This window comes from Anthonomus grandis, chromosome 8 (assembly GCF_022605725.1).
Source record: "Anthonomus grandis grandis chromosome 8, icAntGran1.3, whole genome shotgun sequence".
NCBI classification, from domain to species: Eukaryota; Metazoa; Arthropoda; class Insecta; order Coleoptera; family Curculionidae; genus Anthonomus; species Anthonomus grandis.
In genome coordinates this window covers 14,960,174-14,987,931 of record NC_065553.1, presented here as the reverse complement: position 1 = coordinate 14,987,931, position 27,758 = coordinate 14,960,174, and the positions used below count along the sequence as shown (strand labels likewise).

General features: G+C 32.3%; 4 protein-coding genes across 5 annotated transcripts; 1 reads left to right on the top strand and 3 right to left on the bottom strand.

Annotated features, from left to right (window-relative positions):
• Positions 1-72: 72 nt before the first annotated feature.
• Positions 73-3,367, bottom strand: LOC126739266 (mediator of RNA polymerase II transcription subunit 20). 2 transcript variants are annotated; one of them, XM_050444868.1, is made up of 3 exons: positions 2,841-3,364; positions 566-720; positions 250-510 (listed from the first exon to the last, which is right to left on the bottom strand). In XM_050444868.1, exons 1-3 carry the CDS (start codon positions 3,064-3,066, stop codon positions 484-486), a joined length of 408 nt encoding a protein of 135 aa, XP_050300825.1. In that variant the 5' UTR covers positions 3,067-3,364; the 3' UTR covers positions 250-483. The 2 variants fall into 2 exon arrangements, with proteins under 2 accessions (XP_050300824.1, XP_050300825.1); XM_050444867.1 differs by having other exon boundaries at positions 73-720; positions 2,841-3,367.
• Positions 3,368-3,906: 539 nt separating this feature from the next.
• On the top strand, positions 3,907-7,153 carry LOC126739265 (uncharacterized). Its single transcript, XM_050444866.1, has 3 exons — positions 3,907-4,094; positions 6,374-6,913; positions 6,997-7,153. Exons 1-3 carry the CDS (start codon positions 4,007-4,009, stop codon positions 7,056-7,058), a joined length of 690 nt encoding a protein of 229 aa, XP_050300823.1. The 5' UTR covers positions 3,907-4,006; the 3' UTR covers positions 7,059-7,153.
• Positions 7,154-7,468: 315 nt separating this feature from the next.
• Positions 7,469-27,650, bottom strand: LOC126739260 (mediator of RNA polymerase II transcription subunit 23). Its single transcript, XM_050444851.1, has 17 exons — positions 26,665-27,650; positions 25,073-25,294; positions 24,794-25,018; positions 24,570-24,739; positions 24,107-24,288; positions 23,856-24,048; positions 23,695-23,798; positions 23,299-23,598; positions 23,071-23,212; positions 22,796-23,009; positions 17,734-17,978; positions 17,518-17,673; positions 17,337-17,462; positions 17,107-17,279; positions 14,547-14,722; positions 14,258-14,448; positions 7,469-7,882 (listed from the first exon to the last, which is right to left on the bottom strand). The coding sequence occupies exons 1-17, from the start codon at positions 27,508-27,510 to the stop codon at positions 7,633-7,635; spliced, it is 3,915 nt and encodes a 1,304-aa protein (XP_050300808.1). The 5' UTR covers positions 27,511-27,650; the 3' UTR covers positions 7,469-7,632.
• Positions 20,415-21,750, bottom strand: LOC126739268 (jerky protein homolog-like). The gene is made up of 2 exons (XM_050444871.1): positions 21,449-21,750; positions 20,415-21,392 (listed from the first exon to the last, which is right to left on the bottom strand). Exons 1-2 carry the CDS (start codon positions 21,497-21,499, stop codon positions 21,090-21,092), a joined length of 354 nt encoding a protein of 117 aa, XP_050300828.1. The 5' UTR covers positions 21,500-21,750; the 3' UTR covers positions 20,415-21,089.
• Positions 27,651-27,758: the final 108 nt, after the last annotated feature.

The window sequence follows — 27,758 nt, the reverse complement described above, 5'->3', positions numbered from 1 at the left end:
ATTTATCACAAGTTTACTTCAATACCCTCCAAAACTATTAAAGTAATAAAACTATAAAACAAACTATTGAAGTGCTTTAAAATATAATTAATTTATTTTTACAAAAATATAAAATACACTTAATTAAGTCTCTTAGTTTATGTACCTAAATAAAGATGTTTCCTTATATTATAGATCTAGCACAAAATTTACATAAATTTACATAAATATGTAATAATCAGAGTGCAAAAATAGAAAACAAATAGAAAGATCGTCGATACTTATTTTAATGACCAACAAACTCACAAAAACTTCCAAGCACTTCTTACTGTGGCCTCATCATCATATTAGGAGTTGCAATAGTAGATTTTCTAAAGTGTGTAAAGTGTTCCAAATACTGTTGAATAGTGTCTATAGGTGAATAAATATCCTGCATCCTGTTTTGAAGAAATGACGGGGGAGCCGTGGGACCCGCTGATCCCAAAAAACCTTGCATAAACTCCATCATAAGCTCCCAGCACATGGCGGGCACTACACACGGTTTATACTCAACCTCCACTAAAATGCCTTTAAAATTTGCACTTACTGTTACTGTTCCAAGTTTAACACAGAAGTCTCCTATTTCATACCTTGGCCCTTTGGATTCGGCCTTGGTTTGCTTTTTTGATTGGTAGAAGCTTGACATTTTCATCATTAGTAGGTCAAATAAGCCATCTGTTGCTAGTGGAATTATTTTGGTACCTGTGAGAATTAAAAGACAATATCTGGTCAATTAATTTTTTATTTGAAACAGTTAAGTTAAAGTCATAATATACTTCATTACTAAAGCTTCCTCATCCTAATATTTACTTAAAAAATAATCCATTTTGCATAATCAGCAGGTATATGATAACATCAAAATAATGACTAAACAATAAAGCAGAAGAAGAAACATAATAAACAAATAGATAGTAATTATAGCGGATCAAAATAAGCTCTTAATAAAGTAAAGTAAGTTTTTAGTTCCTACTTAAACTTTTTAAGGTTTGTAGTAGTCCTAATTGAGCAAGACACATAGATGAGAGTGGTGTAAGAGACTTATATGAGTGTAGCAGTTTGCAATATAAAGAGTAAAGTAATGTTAAATTTTTTCACCTACCAAAGGGATTTGCAAGAGTCCCTCAGACCAAGACCACCCAACATTAAAATACTGGAAGTGATAATCTATCAAGGCAAAATGAACTGAATGAACAAAAAACCTTTCCAGCTCATGCTTGGAAACCCTAAAAGCAAAACAACCACAAGAAAGTTTGACAAGAAGTCCCAAAACATGGTCCTCAATTCTTAAATTCATTGAATACTGTTTGATTGTACATAAAACTTTAAAATTCAAATAGTTTATTGTGCCAATTGCAAAATTAGTTTACATTCACAGAGAAGGGAAAAAAAGAAACAGTAATTTTAACTACAATTTAAGTCTAACCAAAAATACAGTAAAATAAATTAACATAAAAATTTGAAAAGGGACAAACACTAATTACATAATACCTGAAATGCACTTAACATAAATTAGAATAATAATCTAGAAAAAATTGAAAATGCATTATTATAAATAATAAAATTGGCTGTTAAGGAACTTTTTAATGCTATAAAATTAATATCATATAACAACAAATTCATGTCATATTTGAATGCTTTTGGAGACTTTTGATATCTGCACTAGAAACATTCTCTATGGCTAAGACATATACAAAAATATCTGATTGCATTGAATTCATCTCTGGAATTATGAATATATATTTAGGTTGCAATAGCCGTCAATATACAGTATTCGACAGAATAGTAGCAACAAAGATACTTTTATTTTTTATTCCTATTATACACAACCTACCATTAAAACAACATTAGCATTATATAATTATTCTACAATATTAAAAGATAAATCTTAATTGTATAATTAAATAAAAAAAAATTATAATTTTTTTAAAAAATGATTGGACAAAATATAGCAACAGATATTTTGGTTATAATAACTAAAAAATGAGAGAAGTTAAGTCTCCAAAAAAATATTTCTTACTTAAAGACTTAATATTTTGTATGACCTTTGCATTTATGACATCTCAGCATCTTCTTGGCATTGACTGGATTAAATTGTTCATAATTTCATTAGGAATATTTCTCCAAACCCCTGTGATAAAGTCATAGAATTCACTTCAATTTTTATAATTTAGATCAAAAATTTTTCTGTCAACAATTTCCCAAAGATTTTCAGTTTCTTTTGCCTTTGGGGCACTTTTTATGACAGATACCTCAGACCACTCAAAAACAGATTAAACTTTGATGTGTTGCTAAAAACAATATTTCTCGTCTGTTGTATAGTCCAATCCACATGAGCAGTAGCAAACTCCAATATTTTTTTTGAAAAGCAGTGGTTTCTGTACTGGCCAGCAACAGTCCTTGATGTTACATTGCTGAGCTGTTTCTCCTAATTCTGCTAACATTGTATTTGTTGGACAAGCACTGACCTTTTATTGGTAGCTGACCACTATTTTTTAGCTGCACAATGGACCCCCTTACAGTAACATTCTTTAGTATACTTGACACTATTGAGCAATGAATAAGAGCTAATGAATTGCAAATCTTCTTGATATTTCTGATTGTTTGACCCCATTCCAATGAATTTCCACTATTTTACTTTGTATTTCAGTTCCGACAGTTTTGCTGTATTTTTACCTAACAAAAATGTAATATTACAGATCTAATGAAAATCTGATAAAATATTTGTTGCTATATTTTTGTCCAACGTAAAAATTTGATTTTTGCATATTTTTAGAAACTATTTAATGCTAGTGGAACCTATTAAATTAAACATAGTTATTTACCAGTATCAAGCAGTGAAAACACAGTAGCTGGTTGTTCAGAATTGTGAAGTACATGGACAGTTCTCTGGTGACCCAAAGTGGGCACAGAAACGTAAGTTTCACAGTCAACTAAAAATTGTGCGGAAGGCACTGCTCCAAGGGCCATAATTCGTTTATTCAGGATTTCTATGGTTTGGGGCCCAGATAACTTTTCAATAGGGAATTGGGTTAATACGGTAACGCCCATAATTATGGCAATTTGTTTGTGATAAAGAGTGTTTAATAATATTGATATAAATAATAAAAACTATATAAGCTATTTTAAAAAGTGCTTATGAACTTAGGAAGACAATGTTTGTTTTGGTTTTTTGACGCATAACTAGTGATGCGAAGAGTCCGGATTAATCGTCCGTTCAATCCGAATATCAAATTAGTCCGAATCAATCCGGATATCTAAATCGTCCGGATACACGCCGCCCGTTCGACCGACAATGAAATAAAAGCTTGCACGAAGTGACACGAAGTTCCACGTTCCACCGGCTAAGAGAATCCGAATTAAATCGTCCGGACAAATAACCCGGCAATCGGCAATATAGTCGCGTCGCCTTGTCTAAACCTATTGCTTTATCTATCCTTATTGTACTCATTTAGAAACATAAGAGACATTATGAGAACGCTCAAACTTTTAAGGGTCGCCTGACCTTCAGAAGTTTTTTTGTAAACAAAGCATTTTTGTAGGGATATTTTGCATCGTTTAAAATATACTTGATTTATTACATACATAATTAGCTATTTTAGTTTTAACATCATGTAAAAATACGTAAAAACGAAATGTCTAATGGGTTGCATAATGCATACCTTATATTCGAAAAACAGCTATAAAAAACGTTTATCGGACGGTCGAGCATCGAACCCGAAACATGGCATAATTTGCCGAACAGGCGAGACATCGAGCGGATGAATTAATCCGGATGAAAAAACCGAATTTTCAATTCATCCGAATCAATGCTGTCCGGATATTAAATTAATCCGGATTTTTACAACACTACGCATAACCTCAAAAACGTTCTAGGGAGAGTCTCCAGTTACAGAAAAATGTGTGGTTATGGTGTCATATTGTTTATATTTTACACAATAAATTGTTGAAATAATACCTACATAAACTTTATTAAAAAATTTAATGCAGCATGGAAAATTTAGAAGATTCGTTAAATAAATTAGAGGTAGAAGATAGTGGATCAGAAAGTTCAACTGACTCTTCAAGTGAAGAAGAAGGTATTACTTATTTTTACATAAAAGTTTTTGAAGATTGTTCTAAGTAATGGTACATATAATATATGTTTTTAATAAAGAAGGTCGAATTCAGATCATCTCTTTTTAGAGTTAGATACTTTTAATATTCCCCTGGGATTAACTATTGTCCCCATACTATTTTCAATCTTTATCTATCTGTCAGTCCTGCCTACTTTAAAAAGTTCAAAACAGTTTTGGCTTCTGTATATGGATAATCTTAAATTTTTCATTGCTATCACAACAGATTTAAATATGTGTGAAAATCTATACTGTGTAACCACCCAATGTAAATAAAATTACCTCGCTAAACTATTGTGAAAGTGTAAGCACATAAGTGGTAATTTTTCATAAAGAAGTAATCCCATTTCAAACTACATTGGATTCTTTCGATTGCCTCTGCAGAATTATAGACAAAATTTTTAGGACTTTGACGGGACATATATTTTAAAAGTTATCATCCCTAATATCTCCCTATCAGAAAAGCTACTGGGGCCCATCACAAAAATCTTCAATGAGAAGTAATTCATGAGTGGTACATTATTTTAAAGTGTGTATGTCATATCTTTCTATGCCAAGTGAGTTTCATTTCAATTCAGATGTACCAGTTACTAGATAATACAATTAAAATAATATTTGTCACCGTAATATTTCTAGCTAACAAATATTAATAACTAGTAAAATATACTATTTAATTAGGTGCAACTGTAAGATATATATTTAATAAGGAAGATAGTTTCTTAAAGGGAAGTTTTTTCTAGGCAAAATAGAATGCCTATCTTATTTCAAGAGTCATCTTATTAAAAGGCATCACTCTTGAAAAAGACTGGCATTTTATTTTGTGGAGAAAAGTGCATTTAAAAACACTGCTTCACCCATTACTGTATAAAAACCCAATCAAAAAATGGATGCTTTACCCACAAGATTGTCAGAACAAGACTTAGACTTCATTAAAGAAAATCAATCACCAGGTTCTGCAGATAGTGAAACAAGTAAAAGATTGGATAAATTAAAAGGAGAAAGTTTTGCTAGTAGATCAGATTTAGTTAAGCCATTTTTCATACATATATCATTAAACTATATCACTCTTGAAACAAGATTGGCATTTTATATTGGAGAAAAGACTTCCTCCTAAGAAAGTATCTTCCTTAATAAATTATTCACCCAACTTTCACAAAAATGGACTTCTTCAATAAAATATATATTTATTATACAATCTCATCTCACATTTGAAATAAATATTCTCATATTATTTGTGACAAAACAGACTTTGTGGTATTTAAAATTCTTTTGAACCAAAACTTTATTGACATTCTTATATAATGTACCGATCTCTAAATTGCTTAATTGAGTTGATTACATATATTAATGACATTGTTAATACCAAAATCAAGGGATTTGTAACTTTTATGCATAGATGACACAACCATTTTATGGACACATCCTAAAAGAGACATCTTAATGCGTACCATAAACTGTGATATTTAATTTTTTGCTTTTATGTTTTTGAAGCAAACATTCTGCATTTTAATTGCTTACCTGAACCAGTCATTTTAGATATAATGACATCATCAGGAGAATATTTGGTGTGGATTCAAGGGAATCCTGCAAACCCCTATTTTTAAAACACAAGTTGCTTATTTTACCTTTTCTTTTTATTCTTGAAACATCCTGTTTATTATACAAAAAATCCAGACATCTAGCAATCACTGTAAACAGTACAAGGCAGAGAGGCTGTTTACTAACAGCCATTCCTCACACAGCGTTTATCAAAAATTCCATTTTATTCAATGCCAGGAAGATCTATATCATCTGCCAAGAACGTTGAAGGAATCCAACTGTTTTACGATTTTTAAGAATAAACTTAAAAATATTGTCTTAGACAAATCCTACGATACTGTGAGCGAATTTTTGCAAGACAAAATTTCATCCCTCGCCACTTTGGTTTTCTTCCCTGCTTTCCTAGATATATTAGCGAGTACTAGATTGAAGATCTTAATTTTTTTTTTGATTTGTGTGCCCTCAGTTTATAACTTGTCTTTTTAATGTCCCATTATTTATTTCGGTTTTGTAACCTGTTTTTTTATTTTTTTTGTGTTTCATCTGGATTTTAGCTTATATTTAAAGACTTTATCTTTAGTATAGCTTTGTCAACAGAATTGTAATGTTTTATGATAATAAAGCATTTTTTGAACATTCATTTAATATTATAATCATGATCATTTACTGCAGCATCTTACCTATTTACCATTTTTTTTAATTAGATGCAGTTCCTACTTTCAAAGTCGCAATGTGGGACTTTAACCAGTGCGATCCTCGAAAATGCTCAGGTCGCAAACTGGCTCGACTAAACCTAATAAAATCCCTAAAAATTAAGCAAAAATTTCCCGGTTTAGTTTTAACCCCAACCGCCGACAAACGCGTAAGTCCGGCCGATCGAGATATCATTAATAGCAAAGGGATTGCTGTGATAGATTGTTCATGGGCCAGAATCGATGAAACGCCTTTTGACCCAAGGCCCACGAATGGTAGGTGTTTACCATTTTTGGTAGCTGCCAATCCGATTAATTATGGAAGACCTATGCAACTCAGTTGTGTGGAAGCTGTGGCAGCTGCCATGTATATTACAGGCTTCAAAAAAGAGGCACGGTTTTATTTGGACAAGTTTTCTTGGGGACATTCATTTATTGATTTGAATGAAGAAATTCTGGAGATATATTCAAATTGTAAAGATAGTCAGGAAGTCGTTCAAGAACACATAAAATATATAGAAAAACAACAACAGCTTCAACAGGAAAGACAAGGTAGAGTAATACTGTTTATATTACAACTTATGTTCATGTAATAATATAAGTATTTTTGCAATTAAAATGTATTAATATTTTAGCATCTAGTGATTTCCCACCAAGTTCAGATAGTGAAGAAACTTCAAGCGAAGAAGATAGTTAAGGCAACTACTTTTGATGTATTAATGATTATTTTCTTATAAAGTTTTATTTATGCCTGTATATTTCATAATTTTATTAAAATAGATAAAAAAGCAAGTGTTTTCAGATTAACCAGAGATTGATTGAATAATATTAGCAATTAAGTTTAATTGTCTTGGATAAGATTGACAGAAGACATTCTGATTCTATTTTTGAAATAAAATAAAACGTATTCGTTTTCTATTCGTTAGAACGTCCTCTGCAACAATATTAAATAGATCTAAAAACAGATCTGGGACTTGCATTGTACCGGTCCGCCCTTTATTTTATATACAAGCAGAATCAAAAAATAATTTTACACATAGGCTTATCAGAAGAAGACTAAAGTGAATGTTAAATTACCTACTTTTAAAGTATTAAATTAAAACACCATTATTTTCTAGGAAGTTTTATTTATGTCCATAAAAAACTGCTTTAAAGAACTATCTTTAAAACCTCTGCGCGCTCACTATTACACTTAACAATACTAATAAGTTTTTACGTGAGATCTTATATACACACATTTCCCATCTCTTAATACACTTTTTTGGTATAACCTAGGTAGCAGTCACCTCCTCGAGATTCAAATGCACAATAAACCTCAGCCTCAATTGCAAAGGCGCCCTTACTTTTCTCACAATTGCTTCAATCTCCTTTTTCATACTGTCACCAACAAACATATACTTTATATGATAGAGAAGATCACAAATCGGGTCCATATGCTTTAGTTCTGCCTGACTCGCATCCACTTGCGCCAAAAGCTCATATATCGACGTAGTCAGTTGTACTAATGCCGTGTTGGTCACTCTGAAATTTCAAAAAAAACATACAAATAATTTAAACAGAAGACACGAAGAAGAACAATATGTTGTTGAATGAAAATTAAATTTTAACTGACTTAGATAGTTTTAAAATAGTTCCCAATGATCGTTTAAAAATTTACATTCACTTTGAATTCGGAAATTGATAATAGCTTTAATTTCTTAGATATCACAATTAGTAACATTAACAACTACCTCTCCTTTAAAATTTGGTCGTTCGATAAGATTAGTTGTAAGTCATTACACAACAGTCTTAGTTCTCGAATCTGTTATTAGCATTAGCGAGTAGGGTGTGTTACTGGAGGGTTCACGGTATGCGTAATATCGGTTTTGTTGTGCGTAACTCTAGTAAATTGTCTGTCTTTTTTTGGTTGCTCTACTTTTCAATTGTTCGTTCTGGTCTTAAATATGCCTCGCCTGTATGGTAACTTTTTTATTCTAACTATTGTTGTTCTAAACTATTTTAATTCTTTTATTTTATGTGAAAACAATTAAAGCCGTTCAAAAAGCATTTCTTCGTTCTCTATCTTTCAAGGCTGACATTGACCAGAATTGTCCCATTCATTTTAAAATAATTAAGAATATATTTAAAATTTCTAATTTTTCTTAATCGCCAGTACCATGATCTTAATATTGATCCCTTCGTAGATACCTTTAAGACTCAAATTGTCTGTAAATTTACGTTTTTATTATTTTCTGCATCTTTATTATTGCTATAATTTTGTTCGTTTCCTTATCATTAATTGTCTATCTAATCTATTATATTCTATAGTTGCCACTTATTATTATTATTATTTTGTATAAGTCTACTTTATTATTTTATTTTATTCTTGTAAACTGGCTCTGCCTTTAAAATGAATAAATAAATAACATTCCGAAAACGAATCCAAACTGTCCACATTATCCTCTTTCAATTTAACGTTCAATTATTCAAAATGTCATGCTTTAATTGTCACATTAATCATTGGGCAGTGTGAATAAAACTAAGCTTTCGCTTTTAGTATGAAGTTTAAGCTTTAGCTTTTACTAGGTAGATTTAGCTTTTGCTAATAGCATTTGCTGAAATTTAAGTGAATAACCTTTTGCTTTTACTTACTAGCAAAAGCTAGATAATTTAGTATTTACTTAAAGTTCTTATTTGGTAAATCATTCAAAGAAAAATGTTTTTATTCTGATAAGGCCTATATTTATATTTTTGTGACTAATCAGTCGGCCGTGAAATTCTGTGGAACTGCAGGCGCAGACCTGTCGATTTTTAACTGCCGATGTGCAAATCGACAAAGGCAAATATCGAGCACATTTTTATAAATTTTTTAAACCAGTATCATTTCCGAGTGCTAAGTGTTTACGTTCAAAATGAGTAGTGATTCAGAAAATTCTACAAGTGATTTTTTGACGGAGGAAGTTCCTGCAAAAATTTCGTCCAACCTGAAATTGATGGAAATTTTGGAAAGCTATAATATTATATTCAATAAATCGCAAGTTTCTAAAATAAAAGAGCAAAAAGAACAAGCATACAAAGAAATCCACCAAAAATATATTCATCATTCTTGAAAAGAGTCGATGTTTAAATTAATTTTTAGAATAAATTTAAGCATTTTTATTCTAAGAGCTGGGAGTAGTATGCTGCTAAGAGCCCAAACTTGGCCTGTGTCAATTTTTATAACTACAGTAGAAATGTGCCTAACATGCACTTGAAATTTTACCATGTAAAATCCTGTGTACCACATTAAAAAAAAAACGCACTGTATGGTATCATACTTAGTAGTATATTTACAACTGCAATTGAAAAATTATATTTTTTATTTCTTCTGGTCTCTGTTGACCACGCTGACGGTCGTTACTTAGCTCATCATTATCTTCCACAACTTCTTCACCATCGTGATCCTCGGCGGCTACTTCTTCTTCATTTGGTAATTGGTTATTTAAATACTTAGCAACATTATGCAAAACTACAGCGCTGACGATTACTGACGGAATTTTGTCAATGTTCAATCGTATCGGATGTTGCAAAACAGGGAATCTAAAACGTCGATTGTTGTCCGAAACAGCGTTCTATAATAACGCGCTCTCTTTTATGTAAATTATTATACGCTATTTCTTGAGGTGTGGTGGGGTTTCTATACGGTGTTAATAGCCATAGTGTTATGCCGTACCCTTCATCGCCTAAAATAATTCCATAGTTCTGTTGACGTCTTCTCATCATACCAAAAATATCTTGATATATGATCTTCTTACAGTGGCGGCTTTTGGGGTAGAGCCACAGTGATATATATACACAAAAACATTTGGGTGTGCGGGTGTGATACGTCTAATAAGCTATTTTGCTTTATGTGTGTTTTATTTGGAGGAGAGGAATCCTGGTCTCGAAGAGGAACAGATGATCTTGTTCACGTATGGAAGAAAATGAAAACACATGAAAAATCCAAGGTACACATGAACAATATTTTCAATTTTTCTATGCTTGGTAAATTTAATATAAAAACTCAGTTAAACTCGGCATACCGGAGCCAACTTATTGAAAAAAATAAACAAATTGAAAAAAATAGATATGTGTTAAATCAAATTATAAATTGCATTCGTTTTTGTGGTGCATTTGAGTTGGCTCTCAGAGGCCACAATGAAAAAGAGACATCCGAAAATAAAGGAATATTTCGGGAATTAATTAATTTTAGCTCAGAATTAGACAAAACGCTTAAGGATCATATTCAAAAATCAACAGTTTTTAAAGGGACATCCAAAATAATACAAAATGAGCTTCTAGAGTGTATGTTAGATGTATATCATGAAGAGGTGACAGAAGAAATAGGGAACTCTCCATTTGTGGCTGTTATCACCGACGAAACCACTGACGTTGCTTGTGAGTTTCAACTCGTAATTGTTTTTAGATACTTGCATGCTGGTAAGCCTGTTGAAAGATTCTGGAATTTTTACAATCCAAAGGATCATGATGCTGAATCAATCTCCCAGTGCATACTTCAAGTTTTGGACGCTTTACTTAAAGATCACCCCAATAAATTAATTGCGCAAAGTTATGATGGAGCATCGGTTATGAGTGGATGTTTGAATGGAGTACAAGCAAAAATTAAAGTAAAATACCCTTTGGCTAATTAAATTCACTGCTATGCACATCAAGTAAATTTAATAATGGCCAGTGCGACTTCCATTAATTCCGAGACTCGAATTTTTTTTGCAAACTTGACTGGGTTATGTTCCTTTTTTTCTGTTTCTCCTCAAAGAACCAAAATATTGGATGAAGTTATTGAGAAAAGATTACCGCGCTCATCTCAAACTCTCTGGAATTTCCAATCAAGAGGAATAAATACTGTTTATGAAAATAGACAAGATTTAATTACTGTAATGGAAATTATCGAAACAACATCACGCGATAACACGTCAGTTAATCAAGCCAGTGGAAATAAGTTGAAATTGCAAAGTAAACATTTTGTTTTCTGGCTATCAATTTTCCATAAAATTATGCCTTATGTAGAAGTAATTTTTAATCAGTTACAAAAAGAATGTACGGATTCGGTAAAAATTAAACAAGACTTACACAACTTTGAAAGAGCAATACAACTTATTAGGGATAATATGGACCAAGTTATTCAGGAAATTGAAATAAATACAACATCACAAGTTGAAGGAGAACCACAATCAAAGAGATTGCGTACCTCTGTAGTAGAAAATACTAAGAAGCAAACAGCTTTAGAAATCTGTGATGCAATTTTGATGCAAATAAAATTAAGATTTAATTTCACTGGACACTTAGTGGCTACAAATTTATTTGCCCATGAACAATTTTCCGTGTATAGAGAATGTTTTCCAGAAAAGTACCTAGAAGAAACATGTAGAGAATTTTCTTTTTTAAATAAAAATAGGCTTAAAACAGAATTGCAAGTTTTATATGAAAGAGAGGAACTAAACTCAATTTCAGGATCTGGAGCTGTGCCACTCTTGGTGTTATTAAACGAAGACTGCTTAAAATGTACCTTTGAGGAGACCATACAATTATTAAGTGCCCTGGCAACCATGCCTATGACGACATCGAAAGCAGAAAGGTGTTTTTCAATGTTAAAAAGAATTAAAACTTTTCTTAGGAACACAATGAAGGAGGAAAGACTCAGTGCGCTAGGTATGTTATCCGCAGAGAAGCAATTTGTTAATTCAATTAAGGACTTTAATAATAAAGTAATCGACAAATTTGCTAACAAAAAAGAACGAAGAATGGACTTTATATATCGTGTACTTTAAGTAAAACAATTCAGTTTAATTGACTATTATATTATATACTTTTTTTGAGCTCCTTATTTTTTTGAGTTATTAAAAACAATAAAATTACTTATTTGTGTTCCTTACTGTAAATATGGAAAACTGTATGTTGCCTGTGACCTGAAGTATTGACATTTCCACGTAGTTTTGGTAAGTTGATTTCCTTAAATTTCAAATTTTATGTTTTTTTTTAAATACATATTTTTATCTACAAAAAAAATTGAAAACTTATTGCGTTATAATTTTGATAATAAAATGTAATAATTTCGATCACTCGTTCGGTCATGATAAAATTAGATCAAGGTTTGGCCCTACCTCCCTGAACTGTCACGAGCCGCCACTGTCTTAAAATACGACTGTAGTGCACCGAGCCAGGCCATTGAGCATCTACGGATGTAAAAATTTCTTTTGCATCACAAGTTGATTGCACATTTATACTACACCAGCCTTTCCTATTAACATACTCGTCACCATGTAGCGATGGCTTTATTATTGGTACATGAGTGCAATCAATTGCAGCAAAAGCACAGGGAAATCTATACAACTGTGCCCATTCGTTGATTGCCTGGTCAGTCGAGTTTTCTATAGGAAATTTAATCCAAATTCCTGCCTTTTCAACTATTTTTGGTAAAACGTGAGATATCGTTTTACATATTGTTATTCTATGAACTCCTTCATCTTTTCCGATCTCTATTTGAAATCCGGGATCACTTAGAAAGCGCAAAAATATTTGAATGTTCGTTTTTTGGACTCAATGCACCACCTGTAGTCTCTACTTTTGGCTCCAAAAAATGGTTAGCCCACTCAACATTTTCTTCACTAAATCTATACAGACCGTGGTATTCTTCGGCACGACTTTCTATTCTTTTGGGATAAAATTTTACAGATCTTATATTCATAAATGCAGCCATTTCTGCCACACTGTTTAATAATACTAAATTTTTAAGCCAGGATCTAACAAGCTTGCAAAATGTAAGCTTTTCCTTAATATTCTTAGTAATTACTTACTTTTATTCACACCCTTTTCAGACAATGCTAAAAACTTTAGCTTTTGCTAATTGCATTTTTAGTAAAAGCTACTACTTATTTTTATTCACTACAAACTAAGCATTTGCTAGGAAAATGTAAGTTTTAGCTTTTACTGAATTTTTATTCACACTGCCCATTTACCCCAATGTCCTCAACGAATTTTATCAATGAATGTATAATAATATGTTTAACAGTGGATACGACCCAAGCACTGTTGACAAACAAATTTCCAAAACAAAAACAAAAAGGCAAGCAAACCTAGGTTACTCTCTATTCACTTTCAACACGAATTAAAGAGCATGTAGATAGATCATTGACCAAAATTTCGCTTTTTGGGCAGCATCTCAATTTTTCAAAGCACAACCAAGATAGTGAATTCATATATAATCATAGATTCTAAAGCTAAAGATTACAGAGAGTATCTCGAAATAGCAAGAGAAATTAAAATTAGCCCTTTTCATTGCCTTCACATTAAAACAATAAAATAAGCCTTAGAAGCCCAACCTTAAATTTTTTCTCCAAATCTATACCTATAATTCCTTTTAACATCTGTTTTATAATAAACGAAGGTTATGTGTGATAGTTAATGTTTTTTGCACTCATATACTATATACTATATTTTAACATTACAATGCGTCTTAAAACGCCTGTTACTGATTTTACATTTTTGATTGATTTTGAATGTATAGCAGTTTTCCCTCGAAAATGGTAGGTTAAGGGCATGAATTTTGCGTTCTTTGTTATATAGTGGTTTTCTGTTCATTTTTTCACAAGTAAGTATTTATTATTCTTTATATTTGGTCACATAATTTTTATTATCACAGAGCGGTTCTGAAGAACAGACTGAAAGCACTTAGCTGTTTTTAATAAAAAAATTTACACTGACATACAAAACGTTGTCTTATTTTAAACAGAAGCATTAAAGATATTTAATACAGATTTAAGGCTGTAAGTAGTAATGTTTTAATTTTTTTTTAAAAGCATGATGTTTTATCTTTTTATGACTCTCTCAGACAGGTAAAAAAAAAGATTTTGAAACTAGTCATCTAGTGTAACAAATTACCTTTGTAAAAAGGGCCCCACGAGATGACACACAAATAGAAACTGCTCTTCTGTTCGTACGACTGCTGGAAGACATTCTCTTACCCATCTGGGTACACTGGCAATTTGCCCAGGGCCAGCATGATGCCATACCGAATGTGCTAAGGCTAACATGTAGCTGTATTTGTTGTGTAGCAGTCCTAAATGGGTTTCCTAAAATATAAAATAATAAGGAATTTTGCTGTCTGATAACTTAGACGTAGATAAAAGGAAAAAATAAACTTTTACAACAATAGCGCTATTAAATTTACCTTGAAATTAAACATTCTAAACGGTGATACGTCAAAAGGCCATGTTTCTAATTCCGATAAGGTTTGCAACAGCCTGTCATGCAGCACACTCCAGTAGCTTATCGGTAACGCAGATAATATTAGCCCAATAGCGTTAGTCCATTGATGTATGTCATTTGATGGGATCATCACATACCCTAAATTATTTTTTTTTATTTCGTTATACTAGGCGATTGCATAATATATTTTTTTGCGATATAATGAACAGAAAGTTTTTAGCAAATATAAAGCAGGTTAGGTTAATAAACATCTACTTGTACCAAGTATCTAACTAAGAAAATGACTATGAGCTGTATCTCGGAAAAAATATTCCCATGCGACGCGGTATTAGTATCACTCTTAGTACTAGAGGCATTTTAAAGGAGCAATCAAATAATACAAAACGCAACTGAGATAATCAAAATTTTGATATAATAAGATTTTGACATTTGGTCAAAGTAACTTTTTTCCAGACCTACTGCTAATAACTTCACAGTAGCGTGGTTTCTTGTTTACTGTCCAGGCATCTTAATAAATACTTATTAATGCATTTAATATTTTATTGATATCAAAATAGGAAAAGGTTATTAGATCTTCATACATATAAGTGACTCTGCGCGAGGCATCTCTAAAAATCTGTTAAAATTTGTTACCTAATTCCAAGAAGCTCTCGAAGGACAACAATTAGAACATAATAGAGATTAGAATCAAAATAAACACTTGGATCAACAACATACAATATGCAAATGAGACAGTCCTGATACATAATAATATGAATGACCTCAAAAGGCTCCTGGACATAGAACGCACGGCCGAATTATGGGAATTAACATCAACATAAAGAAGACAAATTTTCTAGTAATCAGCCGCAACTTAGATGAGTTCCAGAATGCGAAACTCTCATAAGATATGAGAGAATGAGTAAAAAAGTTTATCTATCCCCAGATAGTTAAAAAACTGGATTTGATTATGTGAAGACTGAAATCAAACACGTATTTACGAACACTGACTTACCTCAATATCAGAATAAGATTCACAAAATGTTACGTATGATTGTACTATTCTATGGCATGGAAGGCTGGAAATTTAAGGTTAGCACAATGAATAGGCTAGTAGCATTTGAAATGTGGATCTATCGAAGAATCTTGAAAGTTCTATAGACGGTAAAAAAAAACGGCGCAATTTTGAGGACGATAGGAAGAGAACGTGAATTGCTGGACACTATAAAACGCAGGAAAACAGCGTACCTCAGACAATGTGTCACGTAACAAAAAGTACCTTTTGCTCCAGCTATTAATAAAAAAGAAAATAGAGAGAGGAATAGTTTTACGCAGAAAGAGGATATTGTGGTTACAAAATATAAAACATTGTACAGGAATAGGAACCACAGGAGAATTAATTCACACCACCAGAGATAGGGAAAAATGGTCAGAAGTGATCGCAAACATCCGTGTATGTGTATGGCAGGCAATTTGGTTGAGATCAATAAGCAACTTTTAATAAAAATCCTATTTTCTCATCGACCATAAAAGTTGCGTCCTCTAGCGAGTTTAAAGAACTTAAAGTCTTTCATTTTTTTTCTGCTATATACTTAGAACTCACGATTAGGCAGAATTTAGTGCAAATCCTGAACAATATATTAAAATGGTTTGGTGAATTTATTAAGGGTTAACGAAGGTATTTCAAGATCCTGTTCAGAAATTAGAAATCACTTAATTAAAAATTGAATTTCAAGATTTTCCACTTCTCCTGCAAGTAACGATATTTTTTTAATTTCTCGTCAACATCAACAAACTTGGTAATAACAAATGATGAATAACAAAATAAAGTACAAATGATCGCCCAAACCTCGAATTGCCCTTTCCATTTTGATGCAATATATATTAATACTGTTACGGAATCTTAAACTCCACTAACGACTGCCTAACGCTCGAAAGAGACCTCGATCCCTTATTCAATAAGTCTTATGAAGACAAACCCAATTTCCTACAACCCTTTTTAAAAAAAAATATCATTATACAGATCAAATTCGTCTATCAATGTATTTTTTTTTAATCCAACAATTTTCAGATTTACCAAAAATCGGTACATTGCAGCGATGTCAAACAACAGCAACTTTTTTTACAAAAAATATCATTGGCAAAAAATTTGCTTACAAAAAAACCTAAAAATATCCTAAGGCGGTTGTTTAAAACACTTTTGGACATTATTTTTAAGTAGTACTTTTACGTTTTTTAAATTTAGTGCAGAAAGTTAGAAAATTTATTAATTCTATCTCAAGCCGTTTCGAAAATAATAATAAAAAAAAAATGTTCACAGGCGTCACTTTAAAAGGCAGCTTCCTTAGGGGTCAATTGCCGGACAATGTTAATAATATACTTTTCTTTTTATTTTTGAATCTTACTAAAACTAGAACCTGCGGATAAAGTTTTTTTGAGGATACCTTTTATATTGTATTTTAGTTTGTAAATGTTTCTATGTTTTAAAGTTAGCATAGTTAATAATAACTCAAGTGTAATTAATTAATAAATCAATAAATTACCTTTGGCTACAACATCCAAGAGACTATTAGCCACAATAGTTGGTCCCGCAGACAAAGCCATGAGTTCCACACAAGTGGTATACAAAATATGAGCGCCTTCATTCGGGAATTCGTTAAAGCGCCAGTCTGTCATGGAGTTTTCTTTAGAACCTCCTATGGTATCCACGACGCGTCTACAATAAGTAATTTAATTTAAAAAATATATAATACGAGCAAACCGTAGCATTTACTTTACGAGTTGAATGTAATAGTCAAGGTCAGGAGAAAACATTTCCTCAGAGTTGTTCCTATTCAAGAAATTCTGATACTGTTCTGAGAGGGTTTCTTTTAAATTGCCCAGGACTGCAGCCACTAGCCTAAAAAATTTGTAAGTTTTATAAATTAATAATTGTTTTAGAACGAAACACTTACTTTTTTTTCAAGGCAGGTCTGTCTCTTAACTTTGCTTCATAATAGTGCAAAGTATTATACATATAAGTAACAGGCCTGTCATGAAACTTGTAAAGGCAGCCGAGATGTTCGAGTAGTATTTCTAGGCTTTTTTGTACTTGAGCTATTTCCAGAAATCTGAAAAAAAAACATGTCAATTTGGTATATAAGCAAGGATTTTTAAATAAGACTACATACCTATGCACAACAATATCAAAAACAGGAAGAAACCTAAGACAAACATTTCCGAAATATGGATGATAACCACTCGATTGCTCTTCGGGTGCGAATTTTTCTGGATACTTCCGGTGGAATTCCAGATGTTTTTCATGCCAATTCGTCTGGTTCCAATGATCGGGAGAGTTGTCTTTTACGAAATCAGACACTCTGTTGCGAAATTCGGTAGCTTTTAGCAGTACTAGTTGAATTATAAACGAACAGACCTAGAAATGTGCGTGGGTTTGTAAATTTCAAAAACTATTATCACTGTCGTTGCTTTCTTTTTTTATATCAGAGAAACGCTTTTATATGTTTCACTTTTGTAAGCATTCTGGGCAGTACAAGCACTCATTTAATTCTTATTAAATAATGTTTGTTCTTCAAAAAGGAGCAATACGGCGCTAAGCCTCTAGTCATCCTTTTTTCTAATTAATATTTTTAATCCTTTCTTGCATCTACATTTTAGAGCAACTATCCGTGCTCCAATACACATATTAGTTCTAACCAAAACTCTTTGTTTCTGATTGAATAGAAACCTATATTAATCTTACCTTATAATATGAGCATTTTCAATTGAAAATCTAACTAAGCTGAACTAGCTAGTTAGGGTGTCTTTTAACGTGTTATACAGGGTATTACAAAATATTACACAAATATTTTAAGGCCGTGTTTTTGGGATGAAAATAAAACTTTTTCTCATACAAACATATATCCTGAAAAGAACCCCCTTCCAAACTATAGCATCCTTTAAATTGAAAAGTCAAAATTTTTTCGAGTTTATGGGCTAATTTTTTTAGTTTTTAGGAATTCGAAAATGAAAGAAACCAAAATTTTTGATTAATATAGCCGTTATGTTTTTTATATTTATTCTTATGATCTATTGAATGGTGATGGTTGATTTTAATATTTTTTATAGGAAATATGAAAAATTGTTTAGAATAACTGTGAACATCTGATTTATCCCTTTAAGTTAAGATAATAGAGCATGCTAAAAAAAAATCACACATTTTATCAACATTAATGTGGACAAAAGAAATTCTATTGAACGATTGATTTGATTCATACTTTTAACGACAATTAAAGAACACTTTAAAGAAACATGTCAAATAAAAATCAGGCCGATATGTGAACTTAAAGTAAATTTATTACTCCAGTTACTTAAAAAGGTCTTTCTTGGCAATCATTTTCAAAAAAATCGTATTAAAAAAATCAATTTTCAAGATTTTTTTAAGTGTAATTAAAATAATTTTCCGTTCAGCCAAACTGAACAGAATTCCATATTTTTTACTCTATACGTTTCCAATTATTTATACTAATAATCATTCTAAAAATAAGAGAAACTCTTTGCCAGAAGATTTGCTTCTCTTAAATGTTACCTTTTTTTTACTATTAATTTTATATATCCTAATGCTTTATCAAGTAATTTATTTATTTTATTGTATTTGTTGATTATGCATACAGTAGAGTCTCGATAACGTGAACTAATTAGGGATGACTGTGTTCATGTTACTGGATAAAGTTAATCGCATGATAAACTTAACACGTATATGTACTTTGAATATATATTTTATTGGAAAATCAAACAAAAACATGTTATACTATGTAACCGCTAGGATTAAATTTAGGTTACTCGGAGACTTTATTAACGATTTTCAGACAGAGGTAGCGTGCCACCAGGGATCATTGCTGATCCCGACGGAGCAGATTATGCGTTTAATTTATTTATTATAGATTTGATCGTTAAATCGGGTTCTTGCCACCAAGTTATTCGTACCCGCAAGTGTTCAGTTACCTGCTTATTTAATCCCCAGGGAATAATATAATCAGGGTAAAAGACATTAAAAGCTTTATTTTAAAATTAAAAGAAAATATTTTATTTAAGGAAGTTACAAAATTGGAGAAAATAGAGATAAACAAAACAGAGTATAAGAGTAGTAAATAAAAATGTCAAAGTTACGAAAAGATACAAAACAAAATACTAAATCGAGATTAGTATTTAGTTGGGCTTTATAAGTATTTACTAGATTTATAGGTGTATAAAGGGCGAGGATTAATGTAACGGTTCTCAGGGTAAATCATCGTTCCCACTAGAGTGATTTAAATGTAAAGAAAAAAATTAAAAAAAAATATCAAGATCGGTACAGAGAAAATATAGAGAAAAGAAAAAAAATAAATAAAATAAAAAGAAAATAAAATGGTACAATAGCCAGAAAAATCTCAAAAAAAAAACAAAAAGATCTACATGTTTACCTTGTAGTCTGGTTTTGGTAATTCGCGGGCACAAACTAACTTTTCCGCACTAGTGATCAAGACTGACTTCCCCCTAGGGTATTTAGTTATTCAATTTATATCCTCTACACTGACGTGTGGTGGCTTGGTTTATCCAAAAAAAAAAAAAAATAATGATTCAATAATTAAAAGAAATTGCGTACGTGCCGTGAGTGGTCGTTGGCACAATTTAGATATGATAAGACTTTCTTTGGCGGCCACTAGAGCAATTAAAAGACAGAGAGCTTTTGACGGGAAGCGCGTGATGCTAATTATATCCAAATGCGTTAAATGAGTGTCAAATCAAATTCGCCGAAAATAACGAAAGGTAACCCGTAATCTATATATAACAATAATTATTGTTTTCTACGAAATACTTTTTAAACAAAAATATGTTTTTTTTTCTGTTCTTTGAAATGAATGAGAGAATTAGAACCGCTTTGTTACAACTATACAGTTAGTAATACATAGTTGAAAATGTATATGTATATGTTTATACATGGTATAAAGAAAAAAATATTTATTATATAGGTAAGTATATGTATCTAAGTAAGTACAATGTACATTATTTATATTTAATCCGTTGTTTTTAGAAAAAAGTTATCTAACTTTGTTTGACGGATACGTTGTTTGTTTGAAAGAATAGTTGCACATTCACGTAATTTGTGTAAAGACTGAATATCCTCGAAGTCGGCATTGTTTGGCTCCGCCCATTCTAGACCTCTGTTAAATATACGAACTGCCTCAACGTGAGTGACTTTATCCATAGCCTGAGAAACCTCTGGATCTTGATCCTGTTCGGTTTCTGAATCATTAGACACTGCAGTACAATTCTCATCATGTTCAACGAAGTCATCTTTATTCCATTCTTCGATATCTCTATGTTCGAAGTCTTGCCCTGGATCAATTTCTTCTAATAAACTGAGGTTAGTCTCTACAATGCTATTCAGGCTTAGCAATTCTTGACGAAGAGTTGCCAAGGGTATTGTGTCTTCACGATCATCATTGCTTTGGCTTTCGAAAATATTTTTCCAACACTTTTTAATGGTTGCTGGTTCTAATTTATTTCATGCTCGTGATAAGTTTAAAATAGCATCCCTGAGGTTGTATTGTTTGATAATGACATTCATGTCCTTAGATTTATTAGCTACAACCATTGCCAAAAACATGGAGCGATAATGCAGTTTAGTCAACCTAATAACGTTTTGGTCCATAGGTTGAATTAAGGGTGTCATATTGGGAGGCATATACATAACTTGAATTAGTCCATCATCAGATAAAAGTTCCTTTACTGGGGGATGACTGGGGGCATTATCCAATAAAAGAAGTGCTTTCTCTGGAAGACCTTGTTTCTTAAGAAACTTTCTCACCTAAAATTAAAATAAACTTTTAATTTTGAAATGTATAGCTATGGCAGGAAATTTACCTCAGGAACAAAAATTTCTTTGAACCATTCCTTAAAAATTCCGGCTGTCATCCATGCAGATTGTGAGTTTTTGTAGTGTACAGGAATGTAAGAGTTCTTAAAACTTCGTGGTTTTTTAGCTTTCCCTATTACCAAAGGAGTCAATTTATGTAGTACAGTCGCATTTGTACATGCTAGAAACGTTATTCTTTCTTTGACTGTTTTTCTTCCAGGGGCAGTTTTTTCTTCACTGGATACGTAAGTCTTTCCGGGTAAAAGCTTCCAGTACAAGCCGGTTTCATCGGCGTTGTACACTTAATTATAGTCTAAGTTTAGGTCCTTGATTTTTTCTTCAAGTTTACGTAAGAATGGTGAAAACAGCTCGGGCTGAGAAGATAGTTTTTCACCAGTTATTGTTAGGAAGCGTATGCCAAATCTTTTCTTGAACTTTTGCAACCACCCCGAGCTCGCAGAAAAAGCGGAATTTTTGTCGTACAGTTTTTTGTGAAAATATTTGGCTTTCTCTTTTAAAATTAAACCACTTATTGGTGCATTCCTCTCTCGTTGTCGCAAAAACCACTTATACAAAGCTTTTTCCATTAATGGATATTCAGAAGGTCTAAGAGATTTTCGTTTACCTGGTTCAGAAAATGTCAAGGCAACTGTTGAAGTAATTTGGTCTTTTTTCTTCTTAATTGCACACACCGTGGATTTGGCTATTCCATACTTTTTTGCTAAAAAGGTAACTCCGCAACCTCTACTAACATCGGACAAGAGGGCTTTTTTTTCCAGAGTTAAATAATTTACTTTCTTAGTAGACATCGTGCTTGTTTCGTATTGATCGGCGAACAAACACTGAATAAGACGCAAATTTCATATCTCTTCCAAACATGTACAAACAAGATATACAATTTGGCGGCGATATGCAAAAGCACTAAGTTGCCGACAAAGGGAACATAGGAAATGCCGCTTAATGCCTACGGGTAAAACGGTATAAATATTTTTTTGTTCACGTTATAGAGGCGAGATATTTTTGGCGTTCACGTTTTAAAATAGGCTGAATACCAATTAGGCTGTTAACGTTTAGGGATGTTCACGTTATGGGACGTTCACGTTATCGAGACTCTACTGTATTTCTACAACGTCCTCAGTGCTCTTTTATTTTTCTTAAGGCTTTGTTAAAAGCCCTTAGTTGTTAAAACAATAGTTCTTATTTTAACTCTGCTGGTATGTTTAATAGAAAATATTCCATTTTAGTTTCCAGATAAGATACAAAATTATTTGCCACTTGTTTTTTTTCCATTTATTCAAGTCTTTTATTTACTTGATTAGACATTAAGATAATTAAATAAAAATTTACTTATTTACCTGAGCCTCGCTACCCTCCTGCGTCCTAAGTGCCAAACATAAGACCAGTCGATCAATAGTCACAATATTATACTTCCAAATCATGTCATTAATAGTGTCCACACATTTATTAACGTGTTGTCCCCCGGGAGAATTGCTGAACTCAAAAACCAAACAGTCACAAAATTTGCGTAAATGGGCCGAAAGTGCTCTTGCTCCAATCCGTTCCAAGATTCTGCAAAAAAATAAGAGCATCACAAAATAATATAATATATTTAATAACTGGAAAAACATACTTGTAAGCAATAGGACTGATGTGGTTTGTTTCAAGCAACATCTTCCACAAAAGGCATAAAAATAGTGGTGGAGCCCCAGGAACGCCAAAGTGGGCCATAATATCGTTTTCGTTATTCATGGAGGCCCATTTCCTATTTTCCTCTAAATATAAAAGTCGCATTAAATATTTCACAATTAAGACCAATAAATCCAATGCTTCAATTTGAAAAAAATCAATTTGATAATACCTTCCACAGCCTTTTTCAGTTGCTGTTTATTCTCTTGCGGTACCGCGTGTTGATTAAAGAATTCCTGCAGCGCCCTGGGAAAACATTCTAAAGTGTGTGGAGCCCAGGCGTGCGGGGTACTTTGTGCGATCGTAGCGAGCAAATCGTGACACCAATTGCCATCCGAACCGGTGACGTGAGTTGCTCTGGCCAAAGTCAAAACCAGCGCACGATTTAGCTCTTCCGATTCCGCCGAAACGATCGTCTTTGGCTCTTGAAGGAAGCGCGAAAGTTCTGGCTGGACGTCACCACTCCCTAAACCTACAAAAGTACATGAAAATGAGGAAATTATTGTAATTTATTCAAGATTATACAAAGCTTATTAAGATTTACTGTCGTTCAGATTGATTTACTTACCAGTAATCAGTCTCAAAGCGGTCGATTCAACACATAAATGCAATTGAGTCTGGTTGGCTTGTGGAACTGCTGCCAAAGAGTGTAAATGGCTTAAAAGTTGAACCCTAAAAGTTTTAAAACAATCATTAATAACAGTCATTAAAAATAATTTTATCTTTTACCTGTAATGTGGATGAATATGATGCATCCTATAACTGAACATCTCTAGCAATGTATACAATGTACCCCAAGCATGAAACTTGTAGACTTGAGGTAGCAACTGACTTATAAAGCCTTTAATGCCGAGAGATTCTATTTCAGTATATACCAAAAGCCTGCTATAAGTTTCTACTAATGCTGGAGCCAATGGCACTCCTACACAAGAACCAAAATAGTTAAAACATGGGAATTGAAAAATTAACTAAATGGTTACCTGATTTACTTCCAGCTAATTTAATAACATGAGTTACTATGCTGTGTATAAGACTCATTTTAGAGTGGACTGTCAAGGAGTCCAGCACAGCCATACTTAAAGGGCAAGTAGGTAATGGACAGTTTGGAGTTCCAGTTTTTGTGCTACCTTGAATTGTTTCTACTAAGGCTGCCATAGGTTTGCTATAAAGAAGTAATCTGCTGTATTATTAAATTATCATACACTTTTACTTACTTAAGTTTTAAATAAATTTATGACACCACTACTACTGAAAGCTTGGATCTCTTCCAACTCAAAAACATAATTTCTCAATTAATCTATTTTGAAATTGAATTGAAAAAAAATATATATCGGATTTACACTATTATGTATGTGGTTATTATGACATATAGGTAAGTCGCTGCTGACTCCTTAATCTAATAATAAAATAAATCAATAAAGTATGTTTGATTCCTGCACTTACCTAAAACATTCTTGATTCGTACTGTAAGCATTACAAAGTAAAGCTATCCTATAATCATTCCCCATTGCCAAAGAGCTATTACTGGGTGGAACTAAATGTTGCAAAAACTCATGATGTGACCTCAATTTATTTGGTAATGGCCAATTTATGTTGCTTGATTCAGCTTGAGCCTAAAACAAACCAGTTATATATTACAGGTAATTAAATCAGTACAACTTAGTTACTTTTTTTAATAAGTGGATCCAAATGCAAGTCATTGCCATTTGTCTTGTACATTGTGGTTGATTAAAATCTGGTACTGGCAAAGGCATTTCATTTTCAGGGAACAAAAGTTCATATAGTTTCAGTACTGGAAGGAAGTTTGATAGCGGATTTCTCTGTATAGAACCTGATATAAATTGTAGCAACACCCACATAAGCTGATCCCTACCTCTCCTCAAGTCTCTACCCTGGAATGGACTAAATTTATATATCATGTATAAGCAAAAAAAGTTGAAGTTTACCTGTAATCTTGTATGCAAAGACATAACAATATTAGGGAAACTAGCAAACTGAAACAAGACAAAATATATCAGCTGTGAAGACAAATGCAGCCACAGTCCATCAGTTTCTTCTCCATCGGTTTCAGTTCTCTCCAAAGCAGCTATCACCAACTCAACTAACTGTTCTTCTATGGCTTGACAGTGTTGTTTATGTTGTTTGTTTAAACCAAGCATTCCACAGACCTAAAGAAGAAAATTGAAGTACAGTAAAAGAGATGTGTGATACATAATTTTTAAGGGATTGGCAGTGAACTGGCTTCGGCTAAGAAGCATAAAAAGTATTGTTGCCACTTGTTTTAGGAGCTATAAGTTTTGAAAGTTATTTTTATGCAGTGTTTATTGACTGTAGTATTCAGTTTATGTCAAGAAGGATATTTGAACTTTTTAATGGTTACAAAGTTTTCAAAAAAGTGATAATTTGAGCATTTCATTAAATGCCATAAATAGTAGCTGTCTTATTAGATCCAAAGGATTATTATTAATTATTCAAAATTTGCCTCAGAGTTAGGTCTAATTAATTAGGTTTATGGTATTAACAAACTTGTGACCAGATATTGATGTAATTACTTTTATTACTTGAAGCTTAATTTTATTATTATATCTTAGTGTCATTTTATCTGCACAGCAGATATGTTTGAAGTACATCATTTTTTCATATTCAATGTTATGCTGATGATACATAATTCTTGTTTAAGTTTGATCCTAAATATCCAGAACAGGCTGCTGAGCTCTTAAATTTAGATTTAAAGGGTATCAATAATTTTTCAAGGAAGCACAACTTAAAAATTAATCCTTATAAAATCATGGTTCATCTTTTTTGTTCAGAAATGAAGAGAAATAGTATATTAAATTGCCTCTCTATGAAAGTTGAGACAAGTTGTTAATATTTCCAAACTGTGGAAAGAACTTGAGAGTTGAAAGGATTGTATTTAGATGTAAATTTAAATTTTAAGAAACATGTCAATCTTATTAAAGAGGTATTATATCTAAATGGTGTTACTTTAATGCAAATAGGCACATATTGATTAAGAATATGAATAAGAAAATAAAATAGAGATAATGAATAAGACAAGAAAAATGCTATGTGAATCACAAATAATATATTTATATTGTTTTATAGTGTATTAGCCATTTGTCCATGTAATAAATAAGAAAAGAATTAAACATGTGCAAAATATATGTAGATTTGTAAATGGATTAAGAAAATGTGACTCTGGTTCTGCTAAGACTAAAGAATTGGGCTGGCTCAAATTTGATAATAACTATTGATATAATTTTTTAATTTGTGTAAGAAAAATTTAGCTGAAACAAGAATTATTTATTTGAGAAACTTATTTCTAGGGATGCTATAGATAGTCATAGCCTTAGAGCTAAAAACTTCTTAACTATATGCCCCAATATAGAACCACACTGTTTCAAAGAACTCTGTGAACTTATACAATAAATTGTCCTGAATAGCCCTAGTGTTATACTTATCAAAATTGTGCCCTTTGCAATGTGTTAAGTAATCATTTATTGTATACATTGTAAAGTTTAACTAAAATAATACTTACCATATCTCTACTATAGGGTTGCTCTAATACATATCTAAGTAGTCCTGTTTGTTTTTCCAGCAAATCTGTATCATATGGTAGGGTACCTTTCAAAGTAAACCTTAAATTTAAAGGATCAAGCTTCCAAGGGTTAACTAAATGTTCAGGGCAACCACTATGTTCAACTACAGGACGCATTTGAGAGTGTCCAATGATCGACAACATTTGAGCACATGGTCTAAAACTTTCTACATAATCAGAAAATAATTCTGCTAGGCTCCAATGTGGGCATTCTGAATAAACCTTCTGCAGTTCATTGACCAGAAGATAACCTGGCAGTAAACAAGCATCTCTGTTCATTATTTTTGATGCAACATCTATAAGGGCTTGGGTTTGTGGTTGAATACCAGCAGTGATTCTTAAGGGTAAACCTTTGGCCTTTTCACAACACCCCTTCATTATTTCCCGTACCCCTTTGTACTCTACTAAGTCAATAACATTTTTAATCAGCTTGAAGCAACAGATCCAGAAATGTGAGTTATTGTAGTTTAATTGATCAGTTGTAATGATAAATTCACATGCTTTTCTAGTTTGTAGTACACCTTCTTTTATGCAATACTCCAAGAGTTCAAGAAGCACCTGCATTCGGCTTTGAGCACTTTGTGAGGCCACATGTAAGTATTGACGCAAGGCATCCTCTAAAGCATTCGGGTTTAATGCTTTGAAATATTCTGAAAGTTCCTGTTGCCACCTGGCGATGTCTTGAGCCTCGTTCTCTGGACGATGCACCAAAAAACAACTAAAAGCCTCTTCAATCCCTTCAACTTTTAAAATGTTATTTAGAATCGCGGATAGTGGTTCGGCCATCGTAACGGTTGATTAATGGATCATGACAATCATAAATACTATGAATTGGGGTAGATTTTCGCTATCTTTAATCGAAGTCGCGAAATAAACATAAAATATCTTCCTTGGCAAACAAAAATAAAAAGCCACTACAAGTTAGGTTACGGTAACTGTCACTGTCGTTTGTCAAAAGGACCATTTCCAGGTGTTAAGGGCTATTTCCAACCCGAAAGCTGTTTTAAGTATGCGTAACGGAATAAATAAATGTC